General features: G+C 37.9%; 1 protein-coding gene across 1 annotated transcript in view; it reads left to right on the forward strand.

The window, feature by feature from the left end:
• Window positions 1-23,327, forward strand: part of OCA2 (OCA2 melanosomal transmembrane protein) — a 185,938-nt gene that overhangs the window by 95,012 nt on the left and 67,599 nt on the right. The window contains exons 17-20 of the mRNA XM_050334190.1: window positions 1,538-1,595; window positions 2,981-3,089; window positions 17,018-17,145; window positions 23,222-23,281. Coding sequence (XP_050190147.1) covers window positions 1,538-1,595; window positions 2,981-3,089; window positions 17,018-17,145; window positions 23,222-23,281 — 355 coding nt within the window. The remainder of the gene's footprint in view (window positions 1-1,537; window positions 1,596-2,980; window positions 3,090-17,017; window positions 17,146-23,221; window positions 23,282-23,327) is intronic.

Here is a 23,327-nt window from a genome sequence, read left to right on the forward strand (position 1 = left end):
AAGCTGCAGGCACAGGCCATTTGTTGCACCGTCAGGGAGCTCCTGCTCATCTCGGTCTAAAGCCAACAATGATACTCTGGCTTTGTTAATATCAGGGGTAACATTTTTGTTTGCTTCAACCAGCCCAGGGCTCATACTTAGTAACTTTAGTAATAGCTGATCAGGTATCCTCACTGGGACGAGAGGATACTTAGCTCTTTCTCGATCACATGGGTGTTGGGGCAGATATGAAGTATTTTAGGACAAAACTGATGTGTAAGGCCCAGAAAATATATATCAATATATTTCAAATTTAAAGGCCTAGAAATTTCATGTAGCTTTTGGTTTAAAAAGGTCACAAATATGTCATTATACTTTTTCTTGCAGTTGTGGCTTCAGTGTAGTAAAATGCTGGAATTTTTTTTTTTTTAACTGAAAAATTTAAGTATTATTTAGTGAATCGTTGAGTTTGAAAAACATATCCCCAGTGACTTGCTGTGGTTTAAAATTATTTCATAATCAAATATTTAGTGTGAACCTGAGTGCAGACATAATTATCTATTTATGTATAGAAAAGAAGTTTATATAAACTAGGACTAACAAAAATTATAACCTTGTTTTGTTTACATTCTGGTAAAACCAGATGTTATGCCACAGAATTAGATTACTGAGAATAGCAGTGAGAAATACTGTGCATGTGAATTGACTAAAGTGAAACTGTAATAATTAGTTTTAATGAATAAATATGTTTATATGAACAAGAAAATGTAATTATTATTTCTTAAACTATTCCAGTAATAAGATTTTTTACATTATTTTTTATGGTATTGTGTACTTTGAATTGAGTGGCAGTATTAATACTTAAAGAAAAAAGACTGTTAAAGTTACCTCCTTTTCAAAAGGTTACAACCGATTATTAGACTTTACAATACTCCAAAGAAGACACTTCTGAAATATAAATAAAAATTGTGTATTTAATCTTAAAAATTGGGATTCCTCCAGCGCAGCACATTTACAGCAATGTGAAAATTCATTAGAATTAACAAGAGTACTCCTGAACTACAAACCCCAAAGGTTTTTGCTGGAGGGCTGACTATGCTGATAACATGATGAAGTTATTTGGATCTTAAAAAAATTCATTATAAAATGCAAATGTGAAACATATGTGTTCTGACTTGTTAATGTTAGCACACGACCCTTGTTTTACTGCAAAGTGGCACACACATCAGCTCCTGAAACTACTAAGGGAACTACATATTGCAGATAGCCAGATCCTACGCAAAGGTCCATACCCTGGAGTCCAGCTCCTTCCCAGCCTGTGGCTCTCCAGGAGCAGAAGGGTTTTGTGTCTTAACGGAGCTTGTTACAAAGTGGAGTTTTAACTCAATGCTCATGGGAATTTTGCTGCTGGCTGTAGGAAGGATATGACTCGTTTGTAATATGAGTTACTCCACAAGAGGAAAGAGGTGATCTATATGTTATAAGAGGGATTTATTCCAACACTCTTGGCAGAGCTCTGATTTCACTCTGGAAAAAAGCAGGTGTCATTTTCTTTCAGACAAATTTCACAAGAAGATAAAAACTGGGAAACAAATATTCAAGAACTTCAGAAAAAAGTAAGTAGATGGCAGTTTTTCTCAGTATTCATGTAAATGAAGTTATGCCTTTTTATAGAGATAGTGCTTTGAATCTAATGGAAATTTAATAACTCTCATGATAGCAGAAAAGTTGGTGAGCAGGGTGGCTGGCTTCTTGGTGCAACAAGGCTGATGATAGTGAGGTTTTGTTAGGTTTTATACTTTTGTTCCTTGGAAAAATTAAAAAATCAATAAATGATTCATCACTGTTTTCTTACATTTTTTCATCTGTGTCTAGAAAGGCTCAGGAAGTGTCAATAGGTTGTTCATAGTCACTATGAATGATGATAGACTACACTCCTCCTAATGTACCCAGTGCTGACTCTAATTTACTACACTGTGTGACATTACTGCTTTTATTATTCAAGGAGGGATAAACCACTTGGATAAATCCCGCTCTTTTGACTGAGCACATATTCACACCACCTAAGCCTTTATGATGAAACTGAGGAGATGTAAACTCTGTAGTGGGATTAATGTCTCCTAAATTTAATTGTGTAAATGTCACAATCTCTCTATGTCACTGGCATCACTGATGAATTGAGACCTGTTTCTGAGAGCTCAGGTCCTTGACTGGGAGACACCTGTCCTAGGTGTCATACCAAATCACAGCAAAAGCAACAGATTTTCTTACAAGGCTTTACACCTTTTCCAAGGCATTGCATAAGAGACAATTTTTTAAAAGCAGAAAGATTTGTGTTTTAGTAGAGCTTTAAATTCTAAACAGGGGAAGAACTCAGTCTGGGAGAAGGTGATTTCCAGGGCTGGTGATGAAAGTGAGATCAGAGCAGAGAAGCAGAGACACAACGGGAAGCACTGGTTCTGACAGTTGAGGGCACAAGAGGATTGGCACAAGGAAGGAGAAGCTGGCCCCAGAGTTGTAGAAACTCCACAGAGATGATGGGCTTGGCATGTCTGTGAGAGTTGTACAGGGAGCATGAAAGATTTGACCTCTGCAGTAGTTTATATGTTTTCAAAGCATACATGAAAAAAAGGGATGATTTTGTGCAGGTCCATGAAACCGCAGAGTGCTTAGAATGCCTTCTGAGGTAGGAATTGCATTTCTCCTACTGAAATGAGGTTGTGATGGGGGTGGCTGAACACAACTGAATGTATACAGTAGGTGCTAGATATTTGTATCTCTTAAAATGCATTGGGCCACGTATTTGTGTTTTTCATAGGTATGCATAGGATGCATACATATAAAACCTATTTAAGTAGTTCTGTTCTTCTATGAAGAGGAGTTTATGATAAAGGATTAGCAGTTCGCACTTCACACATGCTTTTGTGAACTCTGTGCATAATAGATAGCTCCTTCTTTAACAGAGTTATTAAATTTTTTTTTCCTGTCTGTCTATCTACAGCACAGAATAACAGACAAAATTCTCCTTATCAAATGCCTGACTGTGCTGGGATGTGTTATTCTTATGTTTTTTCTCAGCTCATTTGTTCCAGGGATCTACCTAGATCTTGGTAAGTTTCATAGTTTTGTTCTATATTAGTAAAACAAGCAACCTCTCTGAAAAAAGCGCAGACGTATCTTTCTGAGTCTGGACCTTCTGGATCTTTTCAGAAAGCCATTTTTCATATGTCTCTGGCCTCACAATTCCACTAGGTTAATCAGAAGAGCAATTTCTCAGAACAGGTTTTCAAATTCAGTTTCTCAAAAGGTTTTCAAAATGCACTCACGTCCCAGTTACCCCAGGAGGAATAACAGAGAGTGCTAATGGCTTCATTTTCCAGACTTTCCGATACTAATAAGCTAACTCAACATTACTAAATGAGCAAATTTGACCTTGGCATCATTGCACTGTATGTTTGAGTGAATGACCAAGATGCATTAGAGAAATCAGGAAATAATCACTCCATGGAAGAACGAAGCAGTATAAAGAGCTTATTAAGTATAATAAGTATTACAGTTAATACTTATGTATAGAGCGCTCTCTGTGTAACTTCTGGTCTCCAATACTTTATCTCCATAATAAATCTCTTCCCAACACAAAAAGAGGAAGACACTGTATTTGTGTGAAATAAAAGTAGCTGTATGCATAATTTCTATATATAAACATATATGTGGAAGTTTTTATGCAGGTAGTTGTATATCTGTATTAGGACAAGGTTTGCATACCCTGAAAAGAGAACCAAATCAAATCTCACATTTAACTGAAGGACAGGAATAAAACCTACCTGTACATTGCCCAGTAAAAAGTTTTTTGGTTTTTTTTTTTTGTTGTTGTTGTTGTTTTGTTTTGTTTTGTTTGTTTTGTTTTGTTTTGTGGTTTTTTTTTGTCTGCTTGGCTGCTAAGCACTTCAAAGTCATGGAATTTCAGATTTATATTCTTCATGCAATCTGAATTTCCCCACTAGGTACATCTATCTCAGTGGCTGAAAGATGGAACAGTCTTGAAGAGAAATAGCTCATAATCAATAAATCATTGACTGGGTGTTCATATACACAGATATTATATTGACATTTATTTTTTTCTGTGCAAAATACAGAGCCAGTTATGGTTCTACAGTGGTAATCAGGTTGTAAGTAAGGCCTGCTGCTGACAGACTATTTGCCGTGGAAATGGGCAACTTTAGCCCATAAAGATTATTGGCTACTAAGAAGTTAGAAGGTGTATTGATGTATTATAACAGCAAAAGTACTATATTAATAAGGTGTAGGAAAATGGAGAAATTGAAGATATTTGAAGGCATTTGAAGTCATGGTGGCTGAGAACATAAGCTCTCACATCGGCAATTTAAGAAATCAATTTATACCCCTACTTTTCTGTCTCAGATAAGTGACACTGAACCATAAAGGATTTCTTGAATTAAACCCAACCAACATCTCTAAGTACTTTTGAAAAGCCACAGAGAGTCAGTAAAGATCAAACAGCACTGATTGTGTATGCTCTTGGTAAGATATTTTTTTCAAAACTGCAAAGCAGTTGGAGTTAATGCTAGAAGAAACATAACAACTAGTGATCATTTTTTGCCATATTTCATGCCAGTAAAATAAATGAAAACAAGTGGAATGTTTGGCTGTGTAGGTTTCTTTTATTCAGTAGCTGAGTAAGAACCTTGAAAGTAAATAGGATCTGTATGTGTTCTGTATAATTTCTCCCTGTTCTGCGTTCATGGCAAACTGTTAGATTAATGAATAAATGTTACTAAAGCATACACATAATTTCTACTAACAATTAATGGAATCTGTAAACTTCTACTGAGAAGTTGACAAGTTCCATTAATTTACAGGTCTATGGGTTCTCGTTGTTGATGTCCCAGTTCCACTATCTTAGTGATAGCTGTCACATATTTATCATTACTGAAGTAGTGCCACTCTGAGTCTCTGGATTTTATTTCTCCAGTGCATGGAAATGAATTCCTAATACACACTAAATCTTGTACTCTGTTGGTTTGGGTAAATTTGTTCAACATGTTTTTCTCATAAAAATGTAAGTAGATGGTAGTTCAGTGTTTAGCTTTGTACTAGAATAACGGTTTATACAGAGGCTGAAGTGTTGGAAATTTAATAACTTTAAATTGCATCTGGTAGAGTGAATTAGAAAGATTTTAGAATTCTTTATCACTCCCCTGCCTTGATACAATTTTTTCATTATGAACTTGGAATCATTAATATAATTTGATGGTACTGACATTTTAATTTAAATAATAAAACTTGCATACTTAGCTGCCTTTTAAAATGCAGAACTCTTTCCTGTTCAGTTTTCTTGTACTTGTTCATCAGTTTACTTAGTCTAATTCTATGAAAAGTCTATGTTAATAAAAAATTAGTACTGAATCTTTAAATAAACAGATACTACAAACTTTCAGATTCCCACAGAGCTTTCATTTGGCCCCATGGAACTCTATTGATAGATCACTGATAAAACATCTGAGAAAAGATGGCAAAGGATGAAAGTAAAGCCCCTTTGAGAATTGTACCTGACTCCTGTTTTGACTTTAACTTTTAGGCAGGCATGTCTAGCTTTGAACGATATTGAAATCCTCCAAAAGAGAAATAGATTTTAAAAGTAATGTGAAGCAAAATTTTGTTGAAATTTAAACTACTTTTTCTTTTTTGTTCTTGTTTTTTTTTTTTGTTTGCGTGTTTTTTTTGTTTTGTTTGTTTCATTTTTTTTTTTAAATGGAGGATGCTCAAAGTGATTGGGCCAGAAAGAATAGCAAAATCAATTTGTAGACCAATTCCTTCTCCTTCCTTGGGGCAGGTCCTTCTGCTTTGGTTTGGTTTCAGTCATTTAAATGAGTAGTTGAGCTGCTATGAAATATGTGCAGTTCCTTCTAGTATCCATGAAGAGGGATCCATTTTCTCTGTGGACCTGCTTTTTTCTGTCTCTCTCAGCAGTCTCTGCATGCAAGGTGGGCAGCCTGCTCCTTACAGATGCTCGCGCTCTTGCTCCTTCCACCTCTGGACGTCTCTTTTCCAGGGCCAGGCTCAGTATTTTCTGTCAAAGTGGAAGGTCATCTCCTCCTTTTAAGTGGTTGCAGCAGATTTTGTTGCTTTCACATTCAAGGAATAAGGTGCAAGACCAAGGGGAAGGATGAGATATTGCCTGTTTCAGAGAAAAGATACTGTCTCTATTTTGTCTGCAGACTGCTGGAAACTGGGACAGTATGCCAGGAGAAATACAACTGTGTTTTTGCCTTATTTACGTATTAATTCCCACCTTATTGCCACCGTTTTCCCTGTTGGAGACGTGATTCTTGTATAGATGAACCTATGGTGACAACATCCATGGCTTTTCTCATGTTCCTTTGATGAATTATTTAAGCAAGGGGACAGGGAGAGATTTTTTAGACTCACTGAATTCTTCCATAATTTAGGACTGCCGTTTTCTCACCTAAGGGAGCTGTCTTGGTTTTTTTATTTTTGTTTCTGCAGCGGGGTTATATGTTAATGTTAGTCTGTGAGTCCATTCTGCTATCTTTGCTGACAAGGATGTCTGTGATCCTTCAGATATCAATGTTCAAGCTAATTTCCTTCATCTGCCCATAAAATAATCTTTGGGGCTGATCAATAGTCAGTGGAGATGATCAACAGCTGTGATTCAGCTAGGTTTCAGCTTTGGTATGATTAAAACAGTGTTAGCAAAAATCTCATACTTAGAAAAAAAATATGATTTTATTCATTTAACTAACCAACACGATCACTAAAACCTTTCTGGGTAGTAGGACAAGTTCTATAATCAGCACTCCATGTCTCCTCTGTCAAGTAAACATCCTAGATCAAAATTTTCCACGTTGTTCTTATTCTAAAGCCAAAATCCCTTAATATTTACAAATTTTATCTTGTTTGATGACAATTTTTTTATGTAGTGAAATATAACTTCTCCTGCAAAACTTTCTCTTGTCCTCTAAATTCACATGGTTTAACTTCTGACTGTGGACTTAGTCTGCAAATTCTGCTGCAACTACTTTTGAAGGTCTGAAGCTCTTTTTTTGCAGTTTATGGTAACTAGCTGTATCTTGCATCACTGAAACATTTTAAAACTTGACTGGAATAGCGGAAAAGTAGGAGAACAATTGTTTTCATTTAATTTAAACTGACTTATCTTTGTTTGGTAGGCCGTGTTATGCAGAGCTCCTTTTTATTTTATTGCCAGAGCATTAAAGAAGAAATGTGTTCAGTTGCTGTAGACACAAAAGACTCCTGTTGTATTGTCACTGTTTTGGATACCAATTGTCATATTTTCTGACTCATTTCCATAATTTACAGAAAAATTGTTCAAATTCATGTGAGAAATTAAATACCTTAATGGGAAAGGGCCTCAACAAAACAATCCCCTGCTCCAATTATGCCTACAGAGAATGTTAGGCAAATTATAGCAAAAATTTTTTCTCAACTGCAGAGAGGAGTCACGCCTCAAATTCAGGAAGTGGGTGGGATTTGAATTTTCTCCTATACACTTTCTTTTGATTTTCATCCTGCTTTTGACTTTCCTGTGTTTAAGTAGACATTGCCAATTTTCAGCTTACATTGAAACATAGGTGAACCAATAATTATGACAGAGTTGGAACTGAGCGGCACTTGTCTGGTAGCTTGCTTGGTGAGGAAGAGAGGATTACACTGCCCTGGAGAGCTTCACAAACTTGCTTAAATTTGTTATTGAATCACAGAATGTTGCAAGTTCCATATCAATATTTACTTGGCTTAGAAACACTGATGTTAGTTTTCCATTACTGAAGCCTATTAGGATTTTAACAACTAACTTAACCTATTTTATTTTCTGCAACATTTTTCAGTAAGGAACTCACTGAAGCAATGATTCCTTGCTAACAACTTTGAGACAGGTCTGTGGGGTCAGTATGTGTAAAAGCTTGCCCAATGTAGCACTGCTGTAACCAGTGGCAGAAACCTTAAACTTAGGGATCTTTGACTAAATTATGTAATGCTATAAACTAAAAACCTCCAATATTGTGCAAGTGAAATAAATGTAGTCTGTGTGGTTTTGTTCTGAAGGTGCATTCTAATAAGCTGCTCAGGGTGAACTGTAATAAGCTTTTCCCCCCCAGCTTTTATGTGGGCTCTGGGACAGAGTAGGTACGTGCATTTGAACTTGTGCCGAGAAATTTCTTTAGAATGGTGAGAAAGATCCTGCCTTACAGTGTGCAGCAGAACTTCTCAGGTCCAAAAGGTTTATAAATGGTCATGGAGGAGCACAGGGCTGAGAAAGGTATGGACAGATCCCATTAGCACAAAAGGGGTGTCATCACAAAGGCTCTTATTTTTACACTTTAAAATTTTATTCTGGAACTGTTTTCTCATCTGCTATCAGTTATGCCACTATCCTGTATGATGGTGGAGTTGTATAAATATGATCTGACATTTGTTTACAAACAATAAAATTATATATGCAGAAACATACAAACTTGACTTTCAAAATTTAAGTGTTTGTGCCCATAGAGAGGAAGAAGAAAAGAAAGTGTTCATATTTTGGCAATATTTGCTTTCAGGTTAATTTGTGCAATAGTTAAAATGTTAATGAGGAGTTATTTTACAAAATATCTGACAAAAAACATAGATCAGTTTAATAAGCTGGTGTATAAAAAACCAGAAAATCCTGGTGACACAAACATCTCTTAAACTATAAAAACTGGAGAACGAGATAGATTTAATAAAGCATAGGCTAAATGCCAAGAATAACATTGTTAAGTTTAGCACATCTTATATTTCACTTTCTATGTCACTATATCCTCATTGTAAAAAATGCACAATTGCTCTTTAATTTGTCACTGAAGCTAACATTTATCTAGAAATTACCTAAGGTCTATGAAATTAATCAGTTTTAGCTGATGAAAGCTTCTAGGTATTGACTCCTAAGTAATGGCTCAAATGAAACTTTATTATCAACAATATTTGAAGCTGTCACAATGACTATTTTATTTTCTGAGAATTTATTGTTAGTCTAATTAAAAGTTGTATCAGTGCAACTGAAACAAACAGTTGTTGTTATTCCCTTTATGATAATACTAACACAGTCTAAATTATGTAGCTAACATCTTCATAAATGACTGGGACACAGGACTGAAAGGGACTTTAAGCAAGTTTGAAGATGACACAAAGCTGGGAGGAGCTGTTGACTCCCTCAAAGGCGGGGAGGCCCTGCAGAGACACCTCAACAAATTGGAGGGCTGGGCAATCACCAAACATATGAAGTTCAATAAGGGGAAGTGCCCGATTCTGCACCTGGGATTGGGCAACCCTAAAAGTTCATACAGACTGGGAATGAGATGCTGGAAAGCAGTGCTGTGGAAAGGGACCTGGGGGTCCTGGTCAATGGCAAGTTAAATGTGAATCAGCAGTGCCCTGGCAGCCAGGAGGGCCAACCATGTCCGGGGGTCATCAGGCAAAGCATCACCAGCCAGTTGAGGGAAGGGATTGTCCTGCTCTTCTCTGCACTGGGGAGATCTCACCTTGAATATTGTGTGGAGTTTTGGGCACCACAATATAAGAAAGATATTAAGCTATTAGAGAGTGTCCAAAGGAGGGCAACAAAGATAGTGGAGGGTCTTGAGGGGAAGCCATATGAGGAGCAGCTGAGGGCACTTGATCTGTTCAGCCTGGAGAAGAGGAGACTGAGGGGAGACCTCACTGCAGTCTACAACTTCCTTGTGAGGGGAAGAGGAGGGGCAGACACTGATCTCTTCTCTGTGGTGACCAGAGAATCAGAGGAAATGGCCTCAGGTGAGGTTTAGGTCGGATATTAGAAAAAGGTTCTTCCCCCAGAGAGTGGTTGGGCACTGGAACAGGCTCCCCAGGGAAGCGGTTGACAGAAGGCTGACAGAGTTCAAGAAGTGTTTGGACAGAGGCTGACAGAGTTCAAGAAGTGTTTGGACAGTGCTCTCAGGCACATGGTGTGATTCTTGGAGATGGTCCTGTGCAGGGCTAAGAGTTGGACTTGATGATCCTTGTGGGTCTATTCCAACTCATCATATTCTGTGATTCTGTGATCAGTAACCACTTTTGAGTTACTGATAAACCTTTTCTCTTTATTATCATCTTTTGTATCCCTTTTAGCTGCAGTTATTCATCCTGTGGACTCCTGTCTGTGGAAATTTTGTTCTTCCCTTACTGTTTTCCATTAACACTCCATCTATATGCTTTCTATGACTAAAGTAGTTTCTTTAGTTCCTGATCTGACAGTGGTAAACAGAGCAATGAATTGTAGCATCTGCAAGAGCTTTCAGCCTAATGTTCTAAGACATAGTAAGATTAGAGCCATGGTGTCAGAGACTGGATTCATATCTCACTGGCTTGTTTGATTGATGGGTTGAATAAACCACTTTGGGGAGGGGTTGGTGGTGAGAGAAGGGCTAGGTCTAAGCCTGGAGCCAACATGGCTGAGTCCATGCAGAGCACGTGGCAGGGGAAGCCATGTAGCTGGGCTGTCAATAAGGTCTGCCTGGTGGCCTGCCCACAACACACCTGCTGGAGCTTCCAGTTGGCTGTGGCATCCCTCACTTTTGGCTAGGGGGACAGTGAGTGGCAGTGAGCCAAAGGTCCTGCTTAGAAGGAGGGGCCAAAATAGCCAGAGTCTATAAATAGACATACACATGGTCTCCATCATCCCCTTGGCCTCTGCCCTCCTGACCTGTTAATATGTGACCTTCAGAGTGGTAAATATATCTCCTTTCTTTCTCTTTTTATTCTTTCTTCTTTTAATCTATTGTCAGTGTAGTTAGATATATTTGTCCTCGTTCAGTGCTCTTGGACTCCCTGCTTGTGCTTCATTTGTTTACTGTTTACTGTCCTGGCATGCAGTGGCATTGATTTAGGTTGTCTAGTACTTTTACACTGAGGTCCAGAATAACTCTGCTTGGGACTGACCTGCTGGCCCCTGAGTATGGAGTATAGAGAGTTGATTGCACTGTGAAGGTGCGAATTGTTGTTTTAAAATGAAAATGGACATAACTGTGTTTGAGAGATTGATTCATTGTCATGTTGAATAGATTCCTGATATAGTGTACATAAATATGAGTTAAAAGTTAATTTCATAATTAATCTGTAAGGAGAGAGTCGCAGTCAGCGCAGTCAGCGTTGACTTGAATTCAGAAAGACTGGTCCAGATGTTAGTTACTTATTGCTCACTTCTAGAAAAGTTAACCTTTCCTTTATCTTGATATTTTTGGCTTCTCAAATTATTTTCGGTTCAAAGAGTCAATAAGTCTATGGCAATAGAGTGTGTTTGTTTGTAGTGACCTTTACTGAGATAACTCTGTACTTTCTTAGACTTACGGATTGATGCAATATACACGGGTATACATCTGTAAGTACATTTTCCCTGTAGATGCAGTGCCTAGCTAATAGCAATCTCTAACCAGGGTTTCCTTCTTACAGTGCTCTATTTTGAATGGCATCCTATCTTATCTATAAAATGCATTTGTAGAGTTAATGGAGTTAGGTCTTGACATTACAATACAAGGGTGAATATGATTTCTGTGTTCTGACTTCATAGTATTACAACTATGCAACAAAATCCAGAGCATTCTTTCCTAATGCACAAGTGCTGATCTGGGATTATGGAGCAGCCAGTACTGTGCATCCTTTTTTTTATGCTATACCTCTGATTTTTATTGCTGCAATTACCTTTTATCAGAATAGGTTTCTGCTTCTTTTGCCTTGCATGGGGTTATAGTTTCCACTAATTTTTTACATATTCTTTTATTACTGTTGTACCAAGCATTTACTGGTGTAATGCAAGTCTCAAACTGTCACCATCACAGTTCTGTCACTATCACAGTTCTGTCCCCAAGGAGCAGCTTTAAACTGTGGTGCTAAAAATAACACAGAACAGAAAATGATTTCTGTGAAGCTAAGCCTGTGAAAAGAGACTGCTCAAAAGACTAGGAAGTTGCTTTGTGAGAAGCTAAGTTTATTAAAAAAAAAAATAAGATAAAAAAAAACCAAACCAGCAAGTACTACTTCTCAACATTCAGCAAAATTTCAAACTGCATGTTTTCAGGGATGCCTGATAAAATAAAACAAAAAATGTCAGAGACCAAAATACAGAACATTTCCTTTCACATTCAGAACTCTGGATGATACATATTTTTTGAGTAGAGCAAGCACTACTGGAAATTTGTCTTTGGTTTAACTTTTTTCACCCCAATATTTTATAAGCTTTTACAAGAGAATAATTAAACATATACTTTGTATAACATTACAATTACACCATAATATATTCAGGACTGGCATACATCCTTAGGCTACATTTTGAGGGGTTGTGGAGCTAACTAGATATCTTCTGACTAAGCTGTTGGGACACAGTTATAGATATTACTCATATATTCATTATTATGCTGTGTAAATAATTATTCAAAGGTAAGTGCCAAATACATTTTAGCTGGTAAGCCTGTACACCATTGTGGACTTAAACCCTTTTTGCAATTCACAAAAGGTAGCTGAGGCCTTTTTGACAAATAGAAAATTTTAAGGAGTACAGAAAATGAAAATCATACTTTTTTCAGGGACAAAAGTATAAAAAAATCAGTGTATCCTTCCCACTGTTTGCAGATAGGAGCATTATGTTTTCATTTGGCAGAAGCTGGTCTAGTTGATTTAAAAAAAACAAACACTCCACTTATTTCTCAACCACTATAAATATTTGACACTGCATATTGTTTTGCCTGAGTCTTCCTTGCTGCTGTTACAGCTCCTTCTCATTCCTCTTGTCCTACCCACTACTGCTTGCCACAAACAGGTTGCTCTCTGCCCTTTAGAGCAGACTGGTATTTACCCAAAGACTTTCCAGGACCCTTTTAATCATATTATCTTTGAGCTAAATATCCTGGATTCTCTAACTTTTTCCTCAAAAGTCAACTTTTCAGGCTGTTGATTGTGCTTACTTCTCTGCCTCAGATTTCTTAATGGGTGTGCATCTTAGAGAATATATTCTCAGATCTTACCAGGGATGAGGAGAACAGAGGTCGCTTCACAGAATTTACTATTCATAGTCCTGTTTCTGTATTTTAGTGGCCATTAGGTTCAGTTGTGATTGTCTGCATTTCTTGAGTCTTTTCTGCAGGACTATTTGGCACCCAGTTGCTTCCCACTCTGGATTTTTACAGTTTTATCTCTTCCTACCAAATGTATTTTTCTGCACCGCCTTGAACATCATGCTGTTTTGCCCAGGCCAGCACTGATCATGCAACGATCTCACTGAGTGACTTTGGTTTTCAGTGCCAATGTCTCGAGTGCCATTTCAGTTTCCAAAAAAGTGAAATTTTCCAGAAAAGTCAAGAAAAGAAAAAGTACCCTCAGTGTTCATAAATGCATCACCCCAAATTCAGTGCATGTAAAGTGAACATACATTTTCACTTTGTTCAGAGGAAGCTTGTTATGCTTTTCAGCTGGTAGTAGGTGAGACAAAATTACTTTGCTGAGGAATACAAATTTTTCTTAATGAGCATTTGAAAGGCCTACAAATTGCACAGTAATTTTTCTTCCATTTATTTCTCTTTCTCCTGCCTACCTACAAATTCTAAACTTCTATTTGATTCTATTAGATTGTTTTATGTTTGCAAGTTCTTCTGCTTGAGTATTTTAAAATAAGGGGGTTTTGAGTAGGATTGCAATTGTGTTCTGTGGATCATGAGCTATTCATTGTTCCAAAGGTGGTTTTTCCTACTGGGTATGAGAAAAGCAAAACACTCAAGCTATTTCTACTGTACTTTTTTTTCTGGCACTAAGCAGAAGACGTGGAAATCTTTTCTTATGAAGAATGCATTATAAATTTGCAAGGTGCCTTTTATAATAAAATTTCATTTTCTTTTTCCTAAAATAAATGGAAACTGTCACCCTCTTCAACAGGTAGAAATGGAATTTAGATTCAGTTTCTCTCAAAGTTTTATTTCCAGTAAATAATTTTATGTGAAACCAGGGCACTAAAAGGCAGTAAAGAAAACAGTCTGTGGAACTGTAAATGGGCTTTGCTTTCACTGTAGTGATGAGAAGTTATTTTTAAAAATCATTTCTATTTCTCTTCCTCACGGCTCTCTTTTGTGACCCAGGAAGCTAGAAGGAAATGACCAGAGAAACCAGTCTTTAATGTAGTCTAGTATTTTCAGTTCTTCAAAGTGAAGCAAAAATGCTTCAGATTTGATCCAGGACAAATGCAAAGCTACGCAAATGCATAGACCACTGGTATAGTATGTTCACTGTCATGAACATACTTAGGCCCTGGAATAGCTTAGAAAACCTGCCCACTTACAAAGTCATGCTATCCCTAACTTTGTAGCTTACTTTGACAAGCAGTTCAGCTGACAGCAGGTAGTCAAGCACTCATGGCACAAATGAACTACTGTGGCCTTTAGACTTCAGAAGAAGACTTTACTCTTGTCCAGCTGTGGGATGCTTGAAGTCCAAGTATGGTACTAAACAGCGTTGTGAAGAAAAATCTTGCATGAATTCCCCCAAGTTCCTCAAGAGAGGAGTGGATGGCTGTATCTCCTCTTTGCACACGTAGCAAGGAGAGCAAATGCACTCTAAACAGACCATGTGTGTAGACTGAAACAAGCTCTGGGCAGCCAGAACTGGCAGCTGATGTGTTTGAACTTCCCTCTGGAGGGTTGGACTTGTTGAAGCGCTGCAGGAGGACACCTGCCTCTGTAACCCCAGAGAACAGTATTGTAAGGCAAGGTGCTGTTTCCTCGTGCAGAGCTGCATGCGTGAAGCTAATGCATGCTGGTAACACTCATGGTGCCAGAAAATACCTGGCCCCATCCACCTCTCCTGCTATTCAATTGTATTTCATTACTATTAGTGATTACTTGTTATCTTCATATAGCTTCTTCAAGTTGATTTTTTTTTCATTGGAGACAGAAGCGTAGACATAATAGCAAGATATTACCACAGATTGCTCTAGAACTCTTGAGAAATTCTTTAATTCTTCCCTTTTTGTACTTATATACAAAATATATGTGAGAAAGTGTAATGTTGTAACATTTTTTTATAAAATAGCAGTAAAATTCTGCTACTTAACTTCAAATCTGCACGTATCTACTTCCCCTTGCAGTATTCCACTAACAGGAATTGCCATCTTCTTTATTTATTTAAAACAGAGTTGGGCCCACTGTTCTTTACTGGAATTCAGAAATCAGCCAAGAAAACAATCAGAAGAAAATTAGGCAATGCATTTCCATAACCCCTTTTTTTGTGTTCAGAGCAAATAGCTATTTAATTTTCATGAGCAGATTCCCTTTGGTTTATAAGACAATAATCAACTTTTCTGTCAAAGGAACACGGTAGACAGGAACTGACAGTTCTCTCCTCACTTTCCCCTGCTGCTTTGGGAACTCTGGGAGCAGTCCTGTCCCTGTCATTTGCAACTGTTTTTGCAAAGTCTGTACATGTGACAGCCAGAGATAGTGTAAAACCAGCTGGTTTAGCTCTCCTCACCAAAATGACCAGCGACAGTGACTCCTGAGATGCTGGTTTCAGTTTTCAGACTGTTTCAGACTGTTTCAACTAGTTCAGGTCTAGTTGCCTGCACTGAGATGTGATATGTTCTGCAAATCCTCCTTACTGATCACATTTAACCTGAAATTCTCATTTAAAGGGTGTAATATGTCACTGAAGGCTTCTAAAATGTACTTGAGAGAGTATAATGCATTTCTTTGATTAGGAAACACAATGTGACACTGCATAGGATTTTTTTTTGAGAAAATAGTTAATGTTTACAGCTTCCTGAACCTTTGGTGTCTTTATTTCTTTTATATTTAGATAGTATTTAAATGGAATATATCTTAATTTTAAAATGTATGTTCTTCTTTTAACTTAATGGAAAAACACTTATGCGTAAGATGTAAGTTGAATGGCCTAAAAATTTATGAGTCAGTCTGTAGCTCTGAATTTCCTTACAGCTGTTGAAGGCTTTTGGAGAGGGACCACTTCATTCATCTATCTACTTAATAGCAGGGGCCTATTCTCTCTATGTCAAATTTGGTATTTGATTATAAGTTCATAAGATAAAGTCATTTGCCAGCATGGATCCTTCTTCCTCAATTTTCTGCAATTCTGTGAATCCATCACTTTCTGACTGTGAATATATCAAATAGGGTGAGGTGCATGAAACAGTCACAACAAAAGAGCAGTAACTTGAAAAGGTAGAAGGCATTATATCCATGCCATTATAAAACCCCTTAAATTATGTGTCTTATTATTTTGTATGAAAAAATAGGCCTGCTATTTAGGGAAAAGATAGATAAGAAAGAAAGAAAGAAGAGCATAATTCTGAGAAAAAAACCACCCAACCTGCTTTTGTTTCATGTCTGAAATTCCACTGTAATTTTTAAGATAAATATACCAGAGAGGTCAAACAGCTCTAGAAGGCATTTTGACTGTGCAGAGAGAAAATGAGCCTTGCTTGGACAGTAGGTTTGCTGTTCTCTGTCTGACTGTGCAATAGATTTGTATTTTTTCTCAATCACTTATCTAAATATGTGTATTAAAACACTTCAGGATGTATAGAGGGATCCTGTCTGAAGAGAGTTCTCTTGCTCTAGGTCCCTCATCTGTTCTAAGAACACTTTCCTGTTTATCTTCTAGAGCAGGAAGCCAGTGAGTCTTCAAAGTCCAGGGATTCAGCCAGCCTTTCAGAAGCTGCAGAATCCTTCAGTATTCCTAAGCACCTAAAGGTTTCTCTGTTATTCAAAGCCATTGATTACTGGGGTAACCCAACTCTGCCTTATTTTAATTTTTTTTCTTTTATATTTTATTTTAATTTGAAAGCAGAAACCATTTGTTATGCAGTATCTCTGAACGTTCCCTGTTCCAGAGTCAGAGAAAAAAGTGTGGCAAAAACTTTGAAAATCACAATACTGTAATTTATATGTTGGGAGCACATAAGAAGTTTGTGAAGTGTAAAGTGTTATTCTCTCTTTCTCTCATGCAGGCTGGATTGCCATGTTGGGAGCCATTTGGCTGCTAGTGCTAGCAGACATCCATGATTTTGAGATGATATTGAACAGAATTGAGTGGGCAACCCTCCTTTTCTTTGCAGCATTGTTTGTTCTCATGGAGGTAATATTCTCTGATTCTAAAACCTGAAGAGTTACAAATAATTTCAAATGTGAATTATGTTCCTGGGCAGAGGCCTCCTGCTTGTTCAGTCCCACTGGAATATTGTTGGTCAAGTGTAGTTAGGGTAGTACAGAGAGGAATTTCAGATTGCAGGTACTACAGAGAGGAATGTAGTGGAAGTTGATTGGACCTCTATGATATTTAATATTTCACTATAAACTTGATCTCTCTCTCCTTATCCTGCATTTGCTGAAAATATCTGACACAATAATTTTCATATAAATTGAATTTTAGTTTCTGGGTTTGTCAGTGGTCTATATATGCAGATGTTTTATATGAATTTATGTGTTTGTTTTGCAATAATTTATACAAGTGATAGGAAAAATAACAGAACAAGAGTTAACTGGACTTGAAAACTGTGCCTGATGTTGTGTGCTACATGCTGGCTACCAAATGGCCGAAGATCGCAGAATCACAGAGTATGATGAGTTGGAAGGGACCCACAAGGATCATCAAGTCCAACTCTTAACTGTGCACAGGACCATTCTCAAGAGTCACACTATAACCATATTGTCCAAATGCTTCTTGAACTCTGTCAGGCTTGGTGCTGTGACCGCTTCCCCGGGGAGCCTGTTCCAATGCTCAACCACCTTCTGCGTGAAGAACCTTTCTCTAATATCCTGACCTAAACCTGCCCTGACACAAATTCAAGACATTACCTCTGGTTCTGCCTCTGGTCACCACAGAGAAAAGACCAGTGCCTGCCCCTCCTCTTCCCCTCACAAGGAAGTTGTAGACTGCAATGAGGTCTCCCCTCAGTCTCCTCTTCTCCAGGCTGAACAGATCAAGTGCCCTCAGCTGCTCCTCATATGGCTTCCCCTCAAGGCCCTCCACTATCTTTGTTGCCCTCCTTTGGACACTCTCTAATAGCTTAATATCTTTCTTATATTGTGGTGCCCAAAACTCCACACAATATTCAAGGTGAGATCTCCCCAGTGCAGAGAAGAGCAGGACAATCCCCTCTCTTGACTAGCAGGCAATGCTTTTCCTGATGCCCCCCAGGACATGGTTGGCCCTCCTGGCTGCCAGGGCACTGCTGACTCATATTTAACTTGCCATCAACCAGGACCCCGAGGTCCCTTTCCACAGCACTGCTTTTCAGCATCTCATTCCCAGTCTGTATGAACTTTGAGGGTTGCCCAATCCCAGGTGCAGAATTGGGCACTTCCCCTTATTGAACTTCATATGTTTGGTGATTGCCCAGCCCTCCGATTTGTTGAGGTGTCTCTGCAGGGCCTCCCTACCTTCGAGGGAGTCAACAGCTCCTCCCAGTTTTGTGTCATCTGCAAACTTGCTTAGTATCCCTTTCAGTCCTGTGTCCTGGTCATTTATGAAGATGCTGACGAGCACAGGACCCAAGATGGAGCCCTATGGAACCCCACTAGTGACAGGTCACCAGTCTGATGTTACTCCATTCACTGTTACCCTCTGTGCTCCACCCATGAGCCAACTGCTCACCCACCACATGATGTCCAGCTGTGTGCTGGACATTTTGTCCGGCAGGATCCTGTGAGAGACAGTGTTGAAAGCTTTACTGAAATCTAAAAAGATTACATCAACTGCCTTCCCTTGATCAACTAGGTGGATTACCTTGTCATGAAAGGAAATCAGGTTTGATAAGCAGGAATTTCCTCTCATGAGGAATGTTTAGCAGTACCAATGACTGTGTTGTCTTTCAGGTTCCCAGAATAATCTTCTTCGTAAATTTCCCAGGCACTGAATGAGACTGACTGGCCTGTAGTTTCTAGGGTCCTCCTTTTGCCCTTCTTGAAAATCGAGACAACATTCAACAACTTCCAGTCAGCTGGGATCTCTCTGGATTCCCAAGACCACTCAAAAAATATTTCCTGGGCATGTGTTTTGAAAGGATAATATCAGTGAATTTCAGTTTGCAATGCTAATTTAAAAAGATATTCAGCTCTTAAAATGTCTGGATGTCTTGCTGTGTAGTTTTTTTTTATTCTCTGCTTGACAACAGTCCATCCATGTTTGTATCCCATTTGATTCCCTATTTGATACTTTTGTTTAGCCTGAGGAGTTATTTTTACCCCATATATTTGAATAATTTTTTCTGTGACTATTCACATTAACTTGTCAATTAAGCCTCTAAAAAGGCTGACTATTTTTCAGTTGTTATTTATTGGGTTTAAATGATGTAATAATGTTGTATAAACATGACTGACAAAACCCAGGTGGCCACTGACACTGCTGTAGCTAGTGAATTGTCTTAGTGAGTAGCCTTGGGCAAAGTCCACAATAACAAATTTGCTCACATAGTCTTTTTCCTCCCCACTGCCCTCCCAATAATAGGAGAGATACCAAGAATTTGTAAATTGGGATTTATTTAAAAAAAAAAATCACCAGAAGTAAAAGGGACAACATTTGAGGCAAATAGAAACAAACCCCAATCCAACTAACTCTAATTAATCCCAAACTGGAAGTCAAAATCTAGTAACCTCCTAGAAGATGAATGGAAACTGATTATCATTATGAGGCTTTTTTGTGAGCTACTAGGTATAAAATTGAGAAAATGTTGGTTTATTGTATGCTCATTACTACAGGCAATTTTTAGTTCTCTGTTTTATCAGACTCTATATACCCTTGCATTTTCTAGCTCTTATAGGGAATCCATACTGAAGCCATATTTATTTTGTCTCCAGCTACTATAACAATTTATTAGTTGCATTCCCTGATGTGTTTATTGTTTTAACTTTGATTGAATGGCTTTGATTTGAGTGTTGTGTGACTGCACAATAACGTAGTAAAACACACAGGAAGTTATTTACCATTTACTGCAAGATTTTGGATGCCACTGTTGTGATTCACTGAACTTCCTTTTTATGGCTTCTCAGGTCACCAGTGAATAGTTTGCTAATGAAAGAATATTTTTCCTGGCTGTCTAGGAGAACAGTAGTTATTCTAAGGTCATGAAGGAAATTTGTATAGATAATCAAGGGAAAAAAAAGGGAGACATTAAATTTTTCCCCATAATGAATGATAAAAATGTTCTATATATCATCAGTGCTAATTTCGATCTGAATCTATTGCTCTTTGGATTAGTAGATGACAGTCCTTGCCAAGGTATTTTTCTTTCCTTTAAGTTACCCATGTCAAGAAGAAACAAGAGAAAACAAAGATATTTGTGAAGTATACAAAATCTTTCATGATCTAGGCATTCAGTAGTTATCAGCTCATATTGTTCACCCTTGGTGATCCTTCAGCTTGGATGGCTCCCACTCTGAAGCTGTTTCCTACTGCTATAAGTGTTCCCTTTTCTGTTACAAGGCACGTTTAAAAACCTGTGTGGGACTTAAGCTGAAAGTCATTTTGGAAAATGTGATTTGAGTTCCTGAGCAACAGGGGAACTCCTGGTGGTTCAGCCTTTGGGGGCTCATCAGTCCAGTCTAGTGCATCTTTTACAATGAAAAATGGAAATCCTTTGGAGCTCTCTTGTTTTCTATTGTGTCCTTTGGGTAATTAATCTTTACAACTCTGTTTTTAGTCTTTGTCCACAAGTGGCTGTTACAGGCTATAAAATCCTTCTGCTTCTTCTGTCTCTGTAGCATAAATTCCTGTGCCTCTCAGGATTACAGTTCTTTGTTCACTTTTATAGTAGACATTGACATTTTACCTTAGTCCCTTCAGGCAGATTTTATTTACAACAGTCATCATGACATACTGTCCACAAGAGGGATTAATGTAAATTTTTGTGCATAAATTAAATTTTGTTTTAAAATGGCAGTAAAACTCTATTTTGAACTGAAATACACCAATTTTACCTGAAGACACCAATCGGTGCAAAAATACTTATTTCTCTTAGAAGACATAGGAATATCTAGAAGACCCTCTGTGCATTTTATATGCAGGGGAGGCCAGTGGCAGGGTGCTAATTGCTGACTTCCACTTAGTTGCCTGCAGGAGATTGGCCTGGAAATCATGGAGACATCCTAAAATTTGTTATGTGATAAGTATTGTCATCATCTCTAAAGAGATGGGCTACCTGCAGACTGATTCTTGCAGGAGTGATGTGTGTTCATCACTCTCTTCCCTCTTTTCTGAACATCTCTTTTTCTGAGTTCCAGAACAAATGTTGAGTGTTACTAAAAAGTAATATGCTCTGTTAATAGATAATCAATAAGGCAGCAATATTAACAGAATGTAACTCTGGGCTATAACTGATGACTATTACATGTTAAAAAGTTTATTTTTAAGTGTGAACACAAAGCAGTTGTAGAAAAACTATTGCCATTCACTAAGAATATTGCTTTTATACACATTTAAAAAGTCACTGTCATAACCTTCAAGTTAATAAAGCAACATAGAGAGCTTAGGAAGAGAATGGTAACTTAAAATTACCAACAAGAATTAACTTCTTGGAAAACTTTCTTCTGGGAAGTTAAAGTAGTGAAAAAATGACCTTTTAAATGTAAAGGGTATGTGTATGTATTTAAAAGTTTTGTTACTTGTTTTCTGCATGCTGTGTCTTTAATTGTAGATGAACCTTCTATTTTTCAATGTATTGTTCAAACCGAATAATATTTCTGGGCCAAATTTATGTGCTTACACACAAACTGCAAGTTGATGTCCAGTTGAGCTGCAGGTACAGGAATTGCCAGTCTGAATGAAAGCACCTTAGTAACTCTGACTATACAGTGTTATATACTACACCACTTGGTGCCTGTTAGGATATTTGTCCGTCTCTGTCATGGAATTTGACAGTGTGTGAGTTGAATGCTTTTTTTCCCCACTGATATCTCTGAGGGGCTTTGTCTGACCACCACATGTGAGGGGTTATGTGGAGTTGTGTTGTGTGAATGCCAACTCCTGTGGCTCTGCGAGGGAATGCAGTCAGTAAGTCAGGTGCTGCAGCTGAATGATTCTTTTACTTGACAGAAAAAAAAATGAAAGCAAGCCGAGCAGCTCAGTCTAGGCTGAATCAAAAATGATACAATCTTCTCCCCTGAGAAACAGAGGAGTCGTAAAATAGATACACCTTATTCAACCTGAAAATAGTTCTTTATTCTACTCACCTGTAAGAAAAGAAAACAAAACCAGAGTGAATTAAAGACTGGGTCTCATGAGTAAAAATCACCCTTTTACCTTGTGAGTTGAGGGAATAGGTCATTGTCCTTGGGTGTGAAGACTCAGTTTGTGTTCTGTCTACCCAAGGAGAAATCAGAGTCAGCACCACTGGGCTGGAGTCTTCCTATGTCTTTTCATCACTGGTTGCAACTGTGGTTGTATGGTATGCTATCTAAGTATCCTGTACAAATGAGAATTGTTCTCACAGGAAGGACAGAGCTCTCTGCTCCAGGCTGTCCTGGGGTCCAGTGTTTACAGGCCTTACCGCCTTGATTCAGGTGCCTAACCCGGGCATTGGAAAGCTGTATTTCCTGCCTTTCAGGTGCTGCTGCCTCTGTGCCAATTTCCATTCACCCAAGATCTCTCTCCTGGTTTTAGTAGATAGGTACTGGTTTTGGGTAGTTTTTGTTGGTTTTATTTGTTTGTTTGGTGGGTTTTTGTTGTTGTTGTTTTTTAGCAGGTCTGAGAAAGCCATATAACAGAAACATAATTTGTTTTCCTGTTTCTCCATCTGAGACTGAGCACAAGAGGCCTGATTTTATCTGACCTTTTAAACCCATGATATATTTCTACCTGTATTGTGGTTTTGGGGAAGGTGTTTTAAAATCAGTTGTGAACAGGTATTCAGAAAACATGTATCCGCTAAATAATGTCATCTTTAAATTTCAGCCATTCTCTCATCCTGTGTCCCATGCTCTTAAGTAATTCTACCATTTTTTTCAGTACAGCCAACCCACTTCTGCAAACACAGCTAACAATCTCTATTGTGTCTTTTCTTGCCTCCAATTACAGAGTTGCTGTAGAAGCTACATGAGTTGAATATCAATATCTTGTAAATGTGAAGGAATTGTTGCCTTTTCTTACATCCACTGAAAAAAAATGTAACTGCATCATGTACTTCACTAATTGATATCAATGTCTTTCTTTTTTTTAGGCTTTGGCTCATCTGCACTTAATAGACTATATAGGAGAGCAGACAGCTTTGTTAATAAAGGTGTGTTTAAAATATTAATAATTTTTTAACAGACCAGGAAAATAAT

This window comes from Myiozetetes cayanensis, unplaced genomic scaffold (genome assembly GCF_022539395.1).
Source record: "Myiozetetes cayanensis isolate MyiCay16 unplaced genomic scaffold, myiCay2020 scf5-8, whole genome shotgun sequence".
NCBI classification, from domain to species: domain Eukaryota; kingdom Metazoa; phylum Chordata; class Aves; order Passeriformes; family Tyrannidae; genus Myiozetetes; species Myiozetetes cayanensis.